Source organism: Camarhynchus parvulus, chromosome 10, assembly GCF_901933205.1.
Source record: "Camarhynchus parvulus chromosome 10, STF_HiC, whole genome shotgun sequence".
Classification (NCBI taxonomy): Eukaryota; Metazoa; Chordata; class Aves; order Passeriformes; family Thraupidae; genus Camarhynchus; species Camarhynchus parvulus.
In genome coordinates, this window is record NC_044580.1 from 7,756,149 (window position 1) to 7,768,242 (window position 12,094).

At 36.8% G+C, this 12,094-nt stretch overlaps 1 protein-coding gene across 1 annotated transcript in view; it reads right to left on the reverse strand.

The window, feature by feature from the left end:
• UNC13C (unc-13 homolog C) overlaps nucleotides 1–12,094 on the reverse strand; it is a 133,301-nt gene that overhangs the window by 52,026 nt on the left and 69,181 nt on the right. The window contains exon 18 of the mRNA XM_030955466.1: nucleotides 3,620–3,753. Coding sequence (XP_030811326.1) covers nucleotides 3,620–3,753 — 134 coding nt within the window. The remainder of the gene's footprint in view (nucleotides 1–3,619; nucleotides 3,754–12,094) is intronic.

A 12,094-nucleotide genomic window follows, 5' to 3' on the forward strand; every position in this document is an offset into this window, starting at 1 on the left:
AATGCTTTTTCATAATTTGCGCTGCCAGATCTCCAGTTTGCTACATCTTGAGAATATCAAAGCCTCTGAACCTCAGATGAACTTTCCCAGAAAAGCTCATATTCCATACTTGGTGGCTACAGACTCATCCAGGTGCTAAATCTCACCACTCCTAGGGGGTGAATACATTCAGTTTTGTGCTGTGCATGCAGCAGGAAGATAGATCCTGCACACACCATCTGTGGAGGGCTGGCCATGGCCTCTGCTTCACTAACTCTTAAGACAAAAGTTCTATTTGATTTTAGAAAAGATGTATTCCATTTAAATGTGAGCAAAGAGCTCATTTATTCTTACATTTTGTGCTCTATCCTCCATCTAGCTAAAACTTTAACACTCCTTTCTCTGAAGGAAAAATAATGGGCAAGACAGGTGCTGTATATAGTCTATATAACTAACCTGGTCTGTCAGTGTTACATTCTTACATGAGAAGCTACAGTGGGTATGGTGAAAGAATGAGAACAGCTCTGCTCACAGGATAATGTTCACAAATTCAATGAAAGAAGTGATATTCACATGCTACCACAGAATAAAGTGTAATTGGTAATGAGGAATATCACTGCATCAAGACACAAACCACATCAGATACACTTTCTATCATGAAAGAAACATTCTAAAGTTGGCCTGATGTAGCCCAATTCATAATAAAATGTACTCTGATTTTTTTCACTTCCTTCCATAATTTTTTTTCCACTGGCCTATATTTCATAACTCACTGACATGTAGGTTACAATTATGCTGTTTCTACAATGTAAGTTACTATGCCCAGCTTCTCAGAAGTGTTAAACATCCTAGCTCCTGAAGCATGAGGAGATCTGCTCCTGCAGATTTCATGTGTCAGTCCTTTCCATACTGTGTGGAACACAATGTGATCACAGAGAAAACAGATCCTAACACTGCAAAGATCTGAGGATCAGTAAAGAACAAATTTAAAAGTCCCATTAGAATTGTCTTGTTTCTTAAACCTATGACTACAGTGACAACTGGACTGTTCTATGTGCAAAAAAAAAATAAAAAAAAGGCAGGGGCTTGAAGTTTAGATTTTGCTTTCAAAACACAGAAGCATATTTGACTTGAAGGTTTTGTCCTTGATTTGATGTTCCTTTCACTAGAATAGATATTTTATTTCGATAGAAATTTCTCCTGTCTCACAGGATATTTAGAAGTGCCAGGAAGCCCTGGATTTGCCTGTGATTCAGGTTTCTAACACAATTTACATTGTTTAACTACTAGAATGAGGATTTTATAACTTGAATAAATACCAGGCCATGTTTTTCCCTCAAACTTGTCAAGTTTCTCATGTCATGTAAGAACTGCAGGTTGCCCCCACACTCCCACTGGGTGGTCTGGTGTGGTCTGTCAGTGGCTGCAGTGCTTGCTGAGGCCATCATGTCATGTTTCATCTGGATTCATAACCTGATACAGTTCAAACTACTCTATCACAGTGTAATTTTTGCCTCCAAGGTGGATATAAAAATAGGGTTTCCAAAACTGGCTGAGGAATAGAATTCTGAGCAATATTATACAATTGTGAAAACTTTATCAGAATGCTCTCCTGGGGATCTTCGGTTACCTCATTTCTAAAATAGGATTCAAATGGATGCAGGCCTGAATGCTCCACTGAGACACTGCATGGCCATATATTTCTAATAAGGACTCATATTTTTGCAGGATTCCTGTGTATTCAAGTTATATTTCTCATTCATCTATTTTAACCCATTTCCTTTTCTGGTGTAAGCAGGGGGAAAGAAGCTGCCTTACTGTCTCAACAGTTTTTACATGCTGCTTTTGTGTTAGGAGAAGCTTTTCTTTAAAAAGAAAATGTATCTAAAGCAACTCTGAACAGTTTTTCAAGTTTTTTCCACCTAGAGCCTCTTCATCTTTTACTTCTGATGTCTCTACTTCTAAAAGACATGCTATTCCCTGTGTTCACTCTTTCACTTACAAAACAACAGCAAAAAACAGAGAGAAGTCAGAGACACAAGCTCTCTCCCTTAATCTGTCCCAATTCCGTCCACTCCTGATTCTCTCTTCACATCTTACACAATCATGCATCTGTACTTCAGGGAGCCTACTAATCCCCTTAGAGGAACTCTGTTCTTTATGACTTTACTTTCTCTCTCACATTTGTATAAAAATAGAGCTAAAACAATGTTTAGGATAATTAACCCGCAATTGCACTTGTTTCATTTCAAGGAAGAGACTGAAATGAATCACATATATGTATTGGTCTCAATTATATATTTTACTGTATTATTTGTACAGCCTGTCTGACAAAAGGTTGAGCTTTCATTAATGGAGAAACTTGGCACTGCGACATAAAACTGGAGTAAACAGGAAAAGTGTTTTCTTTCCTCTATAGGGTAAGAACTTATTCCTTAATAAGGTCAGTGCTACAAATAATTAACAAAGAAATGTTTACTATCCAGTACTGAAGTGATAATCTATTTATTTCAAGTAAAGGAAGGAGTCAGAAGTCAATGACTTTCAAAGTCTTTCAGCTTTTGGTTATCACCAGGAGGTTTCTTTGTCACTTTTACTGTGGGGCCATAAATAGAATGGTACCTTTTATCAACAGACAAGCACATCTCAATGTATAGAGTGCCTTTTAGTACCTACCCTATTTTGGCTGAAAAAACCAGATTGTTCCTGCTCCCCTTCAGAGCATTCAATTAAATGCAATTGCAGAAACCTCTATTAATTGTTTAGCCATAATACAGATGTAGGTTTCAACGTTAACTTTTGCAGAAGTCATCACAGCCAGACTATGCCCAGATTTTCTGCAATCTCTCTGTAAAATGGCTCCAAAGAGCTAATAAATTTTTCCAGGGCTTTATCACGTCACATTTCAATTGGTGCAAGGCCCATTTCTCCAGCTGTAATATGTGAAACATGTTGCTTTGCACTCTTTCTATATATTTCATGTTCAAAGCCCAGCACTGCCTTCTTTTCCCGTCTTTATCAATTGTTTCTCAGTTTTCTACTCATGTATCAACCTTAAATTATTTCATTTGTCTTGGTTATTGATTTTACCTCTCTCATCTGCTACATCTTCAATTCTGAGAAGTGAAATTCCATTTCTGGGGTACTGCTCTCCACTTCATACATTTTCAAGTCAGTCTGGCCAGGCAATTATAAATTCAGATAGGGTCTTTTTGTGAAGTTCATTTTTTTTTTTACAATTACATGCCTGGAAACCATACCTAAATGAGTTTCAGCATGATTTGAACACCATGTGTGCCATGATGCTCTCATACTATCAATATCATCACACTGAAAATGCCTTTCACTGAAATGCCACTGACATTTCCCTTCTCTCCATTTGTATCTCACGTAGCATAGTTTGTTACCTAAAGTTTTGAGATGACTCATATATCACCTGTCCTTAATGTTCCTAAACCAAAAGATTTTATTTCCATTATCAGAGCACTAAGTTTTTATCAAACTATGTCAATACAATATTCTGTATAAACATCTCTACCTAGAATCTATTTAAAATACAACTTCTAATTCAGGTGTATTTCTTATACTTATTTTAATAAATCCATGATTCTTAATTTTTTTGGGGAAAGTAATTACTTACTGGTTCAAGATTGGTGTATATGCTGTTTTATCTTCATCTATAATGGTGACCATCAGAGTAATCAGCTGTGCCCAGAAATCCAAATTCTTTGTTGTTGGTCCCTGTTCTTCTTTAGGAACTTCTTGTTTCTTACTCTGTTAAAACAAGATCGAATATATTTTTATTAGAGAAAATACTATGGAAGTCCCACCTATAGATTATTCCTTGGTTGTGAAGAGTGACATATTATGAATCTTTAGAAATTTTGGACCAAGACTAACCAACAGAGCAGAACATATGAAAAACTGTACTTAGCTGTGCACAAATACAAAGAACCATAGTGCAAAGATTGTTATGTCAGCAAAGGAGATCAATAGAGACTTGGTTTTAACTGCATGCTCACGCTGTAATTAGATATATTAAATTCTTTGCTGTGCTGAGACTCAGCACAGGTAGAATTGCCTGTTGAGGCAGAACTTTTATACCCAACACAATAAAGACTGAAAAAAATCAATGCTGAGGAGTATTTAATGTTTTGTTTTGAATTATATGCTGCAGGTATTCAGCCTAACAGCTCTTTATGATGTATGGTCTAAATGAAGAAGCAGCTGAATTTCCCTTTATTTTATTGAGAATTTTATATTCTTTAATTTTACTAAAATGTGCATTTACAGACAGACTTTGTCTCTACAATTTTCTTTCTGAACTCTTAACCTAAAATTTCCTAGGCACAAGTATTTTGCATTCCTTTTCTTGGCAGAAGGATCAGATTCCTTATCAATGTCCAATAAATAACTTCATTCTAGGGACCCAAATATGAAAAGAAATATTTTAATTCTGTATGGCCACATACATGAATAATTTCTGCTACACAGAGTCATGTCTGCACATGCTAGATCTACACATGCTCTTCTACACTGCTGTGTGAGATTGAAAGGGGTCTCAACTAGTAAGTCAGAAGAGAAACATGCCTGTGATCCTGCAAGTTTAAACACATATTCCCTGTACTTCTCATTCCTAGTCCAACTATGACCACTTCAATGGACTTGGTATCTTTTTGAATATGCCTAACACTATATTAGTGTCACAGTGAATTAATTAAATGTTAATTTAACCCCAATTAACTTTTATCTATGAACAGCATTTAGAATGGCAGAAAGAGAATTTCAACAACACCTATTTGAAACTGTTTTTGTGGCCACTGTGGAATATTTTAGACATGTATCATTAATCACACTGCTACATACTCAGACGAGCTACAAAGGGTACCACCTCAGTGTCTAAAGCAACAGAAATAAAGCTCAGAAGGATGTCAAAGGATGGTGGGTCTGGTGTCACCAACAATCAACAACTGTGCATGCAAATGAGAGAGCTTTGCAAAGCAGAAATGAACATTAGAGCATTAATGTCACTCTTAAGGGCTTTCCCTGGTATACATTAGCTTTTTACTAAAAAAGGCTTGTTTCTACATCAAAGATGTATGCCTAATAGACCATTTTTTTTCTCAGAAGCTTGTTAAATCAAACCAATTGAAAGGCAGCTGTAGAAGACAAAGCCACCTTATATGTAGCACAGCATCTTACCCAAGAACTCTATTTCGCAGTAAGTGACATGTAGCTGAGACAGCTTTTCATGGCTGTGAATGTGAATCACGGAATGCAAAATTCTGTTCTTTAACAGAGATAGCAAAAAGTAACTGATTTACAATGTAATAGTAGCACAAGAAGGTCCTTTCTACCATAATTCTCTGGAAAAGAAATCTCTTTAAAATCTGTATGACCTTTTCAAAAGTCCCAGAGAAGGCATTTCTAAAATAGTCTCAGATTATAGATGTAGTTTTATGTCCTGAACAGAAAGTGCATACTCTGGCCATCCCTAGTTGTGATTTCCATTCTTTATCCTAAAATCTACCTAGTGTGTTGGAAATGCTCAGAACCATTAAAGCTCTTTTTACCTTGTTATTGTCAGCACTATTATTTGCTTTATGTATAGCAGATGCCTTTGTAGAATTATGGAATACTCTGAGTTGGAAGAGGCCCACAAGGACCAGAGTCCAGCTCTTGAATTCCTGCAGAGGGCAATGCCCAAAAGCACACTGCATGTTTGACAGTGCTACCCCAGCTCTGGCTTGGAGCAGTGCTGTTAGAATGAGGTAAAACAGTGGTGGAAATTTGATTTCAATTTAGATTTTCTTTTCACTCTCATTATACCCATTTGAAAGAAACTGTCCGTGTAAAAGCATGAACTAAATAGCTGATATACCTAATTAGTGCCACACTGGAACCAATACAGTGAAAAGTTATAGGACCCTAAATATATAGACCCTAAATACTGCTTATTATTGTAGAGGATAATAACAGTGAGAATTTTTAAAACACAACTGAAAAGGTCAAGAGGAACATAAATTCTTGGTATAGCAAGATGACAAAATCATTAATTAAACTGATGCTATTAGTGGTTCTTAATTTTAACATAAATGAGTTTTTGAAGTTTCCTGTCTTCTTTTTTTGTTTGATACAGCACTGAACAAGCTCAAGTCACAGACTGCTCTTCCAGTAACCAAGAGACCTTTCCAAATACTGATATGAACGAAGTTTGCCAATTAACAGAATCACTTTCTTTTTCATGAGCTTTTTCACATAGGAAAGGTAATTTAAAATATCTTGACCTCCTGTAGCATCACTTTGGATGGTAATGCTGCCCACATGCACAGAACCATGAAATGAAATGCCATAAGATGTTCCGTGCTTAAAAGCTCAATGAGTGACTGGCCAAAGGCACAACAATGATATTCCTAAGGGGCTTCTGCTGGCAGATCACACAAGCAATAAGAGCAGATGATATCTCACCAACAAGACAGGTTTTTATACTCTCATATTAATGGACTTGGGTATTTCTTGTCTTTAGGATAACCCTAGAGTGGTAGCAAACACCTTATAAGAAAAGAGTCTTTAAAGAGAAGTCATATTATTCACTTAAGATTCACAAATACACTAAGTACAGGAGATTCTCTGTGGGTTTTTTAATGCAACATCCAAACTAGGTGATAACTCTTTGTTTTTTGCCACAGGTGACATCAAAATCAGAAAGAGGAAGTGTGTAAAAACAATTTTTCATAGGATATGATTAAAAATAAATTATTTGCATGGAATCACGTTTTACTCACTTCCCTTTTAATGTCAATTTCCTAGTCACCAAATTCGTATTCAAGCAATGGATCATGCAGCACAGAGCCTCCAAAATCATTACTGGTGTATGGATACTCTCTTAAAGAGAAAAATAAAATGTAGAGGGAGTTTTCTGAGTTTAATGGGAAAAAAAAAAGCTGAACTGTTGACAAACAAACACTTTGTACTCTAGAAAAGTGGCTGAGACTGGAAAAAGCAATCTCAGATCCAGTGTGAAGCAAGATTAAAATCTACATCTCTATGACCCTGAGACAAATCTGTAAAGCCTGGTCTGAGAAACAGAGGGCTTTCAACTTCTCCCATCACTGATTTTACCAGATCATAGAATGAATGTCTGGTTTAATTTTCTTTGTTTTTATTTGTAATGTTCTGTGCAATCAATACACATTATCTGTGTGACTGATAAATTGAATCCTGTGATATCAGAAAGTTATGTATTGCTGTCTGCTGCAAGCCCCAAGCTAGGTTTCAGAATACAAAATTTTCTATATAAATAATGATACAGTGGAAATTCAATGGAAACCAACACAGTAGCCTTGATCAGCACAAGGCTGCAGAGGGCAATTTTATAGATCAATCTTATATAATGAAATATTAATTTTAACAATTCTTCCATATTTTAAACTGTATATTTATTGCTTACATTACATAGAATATTACTTAATGTAGAATCACCAGCAAATATATAATATGCACTATATATAAAATATACACATATGTAGACATTCACATATAACGCCTACCGATTTTTAGGATTTTATATAATTTTAAGTGATATTTTTAATATCTAAAAAAACGAAAATTTGGCCTTACAGAGTTTACTCAAGAGAGCCTAAAGCCAGAAACCACTTGCAGACATGCATTCAAAACCTGTGAGGGATTTCCCTGTGCAGTGCTGTCACACTGTAACTAACTCCTAAACTGTTAACTTATTCAAAACTGAAACCTTATTTAAAGAATCACCATAGAATCACAGAATGGTTTGGGTTGGAAGTGATGTCAAAGATCATATTCTTCATTCCTCTTGTTTTGGGCAGGGACACCTTCCACTAGACCACGTTGCTCATAGTCCCATTCAAACTGGCCTTGAATACTTCCAGGGATGGGGCACCCACACCAACCCCAGGCAACCTTACTTTATGTATTCTCCAGTACCAACTGAAGTGGAACAGAATCCTTTTGGATTAATTCTCATCAAGAATTGTCAGCCTTTTTCTTCAAGGACTGGCAGGTGAAAGGAGTTGGTTTAACTGGTCTATCTGTTTAGGGCAGTGCAACATGCATAGCTCTCTGCAGTGGCCAGCCAAGTGATACTGTGGTTTTGATCTGACCCACCCACCCAGACACGTTCTGCTTTTGCAGGGAAAAGGTGGAGGAAGACCAAAGTGAGCCCCTCACTTATTTCAAGCTCTTTGATTTTCTAACCAGTGTTTTCAGACAAACTGCTAAGAAGAAATTAGATCTGTACGATCTGCTCTTCTTCTGACAGAGAGTTCTCAGAATGGAGTTGGAAATACCATAGCACAAAATGCATCCTTCTGTTCTGAGGTAATTTACCAAATGTTTTTCTGTTACTGTGGTTAACATGCTGCCTATCAAACACAATGCTGCAACACACGGACAGATCTCTAAGTACCCTCTGCACGCCAGATTTGAAGTCAGAACCTTTTCAGTGAATCTAAAGCCATACATAAATATAACAAAGGGCCTCTCAAGAATTATTACTTGACACTGAAATTTGCACGTCTGAAAAACAGAACTCTCTGTAGTAAACAGCTTTTGCTGCTGCACTTTATTTCCCACTTCATTTTTCTGAATGTGTTTGAAAACCACAGATCACAGTCATGCTTCAATTCTTGCAGTATTTCTATAAGAAATAAATAATCTAACCTTTTTTTTTTGGTCATTTATACTAAACAGAATAAAGTACACCTCCAAAAACAACTATGAGGCTTGGATTCCCAAATCCCAAATGTAAAAGTGACCAGGGACTCACAACTGAGTAAAGCAAAACTGAATCAGCTCCCAAAGCATAGGCCCAACCATGTGCTCATGCACAGCTCTGATTCACAGATCTGGAATGTTTTTAGCTCATTATCAACCCAGCCGAAGATGCTGTACCCCTGTGAGAGGTGAATGGCAAGGGCAGAGTACTGTGCTGCTGCAGCTGTACCACCCCTGGCTCCTGAAGGAGTCAATTGCTCATTGCTACCTCCTGTCTGCACCAAGCTGCGCTGTGACAACATGCAGAGCTGAGATAAGACTCAAAGAAAGGTCCCTAACATCAGGTAGAGTATCAGGCCTATTCTGATGAGCTGCTGTCAAATATAAAGTAGTTCAGTGTTTTATTCCAATATATTGGTGCTATCAGTCATGAAATTATTTGTAATGATCGAGAGCTCTTCAGATAACATGAAGGGTATGGTCTGCATTTCATTGGTGTCACTCAGTGGAGAAGACTGCAAAAAGAATTATTGAAGGGACTTCAGTCACTGTGAGCACCAGCCAGGATTTCAAAATTTGTTTTCTCAAGAAAACAGAAAGAGTGACATATCTTTAAATTGAGTCAGAAAGCTAGCAAAGTGCTTCCTAAACTACTTCTCCAGGATATGTCTTTTTAACATAGGGTAGCTAAGCACTTCACTCAGATAACTAATAATTAAAAAGAGAAAATACTGCATGTGCTGCATAAGGAGCTAGATAGTCCATCAGAGGGCTTTGTCTCAAATAATGAGGATAGCAATATACATGGCAGTAAGACTGTCAAGCTATCATGTTTTACTGCCTCTGGTAGTCATTGGTTTTTTGCCATCAGCTGTTCTTTGTATTCTGGTGTGGAACTGTAGTATGACATTTTTGCATGCTGTTAGCATTTGCAATGCTTCACCCCAGGAAATATCCTCAGGGGTGATATTTTGCTGCAAGACATTAGCTTTTTAATGGTGATTGCCTGTCTGACACAAAGGTAGAGAGTAATAAAAAGAGGAATTGGAGACTGCTGAGCATATTTTGTGATTTAATTTTTTGTGTTCACAGGGGCAAATATCCAAAAACTCCAGTTCAAGCCCCTCCATTTTAACAGTCATTGCTAAATTTTCACCCCAAAATTAAACAATCCCACACAATCAGACCTGAAGCATATTTTCTTGAAATACTGTGGTAGGCATATCTGAGAATTGTAGGTTGCAGCCAAAAGCAATTGCAGAAGGTGGTTACCCTGAGTTACACAGATACACCCTGAGCAGGACAACATCTGCCAGTCCTTCCCCTGAGTGAGAGCAGGTGCTAACCTACATAAGAACCATTCCTTGTTGCTTTGGGGCTCAGTTCCCAGTCTCACAGCTCAGAGCTCAGCTAAAACATGAACCTCCTGTGTGCAGAACCATGCTAGGATGAGCTCCCTCCTTCTGAGGGGAGGGAACCTCACCTGATGGGGAGAGAGCAGAGATAAGGGAAGGGTACTGAGGAAGGCTTAATGGTGGAATCTGGTCTAATCTAAGGGGCTTAGACACAATGCTAATGAATTTTAATTACAATACTGGTTACTGCTTCATTATTATAACAGTGGTACCACAAACCAGTCACCTGGATTCACTGGAAGGCCTCCAGACCTATAGGTTCAAACAAGCTGCATATTCAAGTGTTCCTAAAAGAAAATGCACTTTTGGACATACTGATAGGAAACCATAAGAGGATCATGCTGAACAAAGTCTCCTTGTACAACTCAAGAGCTGATGCAGAATTCAGGTAGTCTTTTGAATTAATTTTACTTATCTCTCTATTAAAGTTAGACCAGTTATATTTCTCAGAATTGTCTCCCACCCTCTGGGAAAGAAAGTTTTACTGTCTGGCATCAAGATTATATGCGACTTTTGCTTGGATTTTTTTAATGTGATTTGCTGTTAGAAATAAATTATTTTGAATGCAATCTAGTTATTTTAAATTTTGTGTTTTACACTTCTTCACTAAAGTTTCTTGCACTGCTTTGTGATTGTAACTGTACAGAAAATTGTCTGCTAAAGTTTCCATATAAAACTGCCCCTGTTGGAAATCTTGTGAACGAGAACTCAGAAGGTGCAGAAATACAGTGAAATGCAGTTAACTCAGTTTTCCAACAGAGTGAATACTTGTGGATTTTAAAAATTTATTTCAGGACTTCTTATTTTTCCACCATTAAGTAGAGTTGTGTGAGAGAAAAATGTAATAACAACATTGCCTGTTTTGCCTCAAATATATTTTGAGGGAGAGAACCCTTACCTAAGCAAGTTTTACATTCTCTACCAAGCAGAAAAGCTGTAATATCTCTGCACTTTAAAACAATATTTTAAAATAGACAGGCTAAATTACTGTATGGATTCACATTAAAAAGTTGTGAATTTTCTGAGTACAGAGAAGCTTTTGCAGTTGTCACAATGCTTTGCAGAGGTAAGGCTTCATCACTTTTAGCTGTTTACTGAGTACTAGAATTGACTGATAAACTGCAGGCTTATGTAATACCCAGTCTAGCAGCACTTCATATTATATTTACCAGACAAGATCAAATTGCTGCAGAGTAAACATTAGCGAGAAAACAGAACAGTTTATGACGTAAATAGATGTGATGCCTGAAGCTGCTCCTTCCACTAATTTATACTCCTACTCAGCTTACAATGTAATCTGTTGTAGGATAAACACACATCAGCAGTAAGTGTGGAGTGCTTATTGGTGCTGGTGAGAAATTCTTACATTCAAAGCTACAGTTAAGTTTTTTCAGAAAAAGGAATTGAACATGAGAAAATAAATTCTCATTTCAGAAATGCTGAACAGCAAATATTACCTTTCCTAAAACACAGGAATTCATATTCTGGATTTAAGAGAAATATCTTTCACTTAAATAAATAAATAAATAAATTCAAATAATTTTCATTTGACGTCTTATATCATTAGTATGAGTGTTCCTACTAATTATACACACACAAAAAAAAGTGTCTTTGCCAAAGAACTTAGTTAATTCTGTTCAAGGCTGGAATAATCACAGAACTACCATTTTTTCAGTGTACCATCCAGAAAGCAAATACAAGGTACAGGTGATAATATGATAAAGAAGTGATGCTCCTTTAAGACAGTAATTAATTCTAACATTACTTATGGAATGGCCATATTATATTAAAACTAAAGAGTATTCTCAAGGATTTTGCATGACATTTGGAACACAACAAGTGCTATAATTATTTTGCATTGATAGCTCAACCTGACAGACTAATATTAAGAAATCCTCTTCTTTCTTAAAGCAGTCACTAAAGCTTGGATCCAAGCATGCATCATAGAT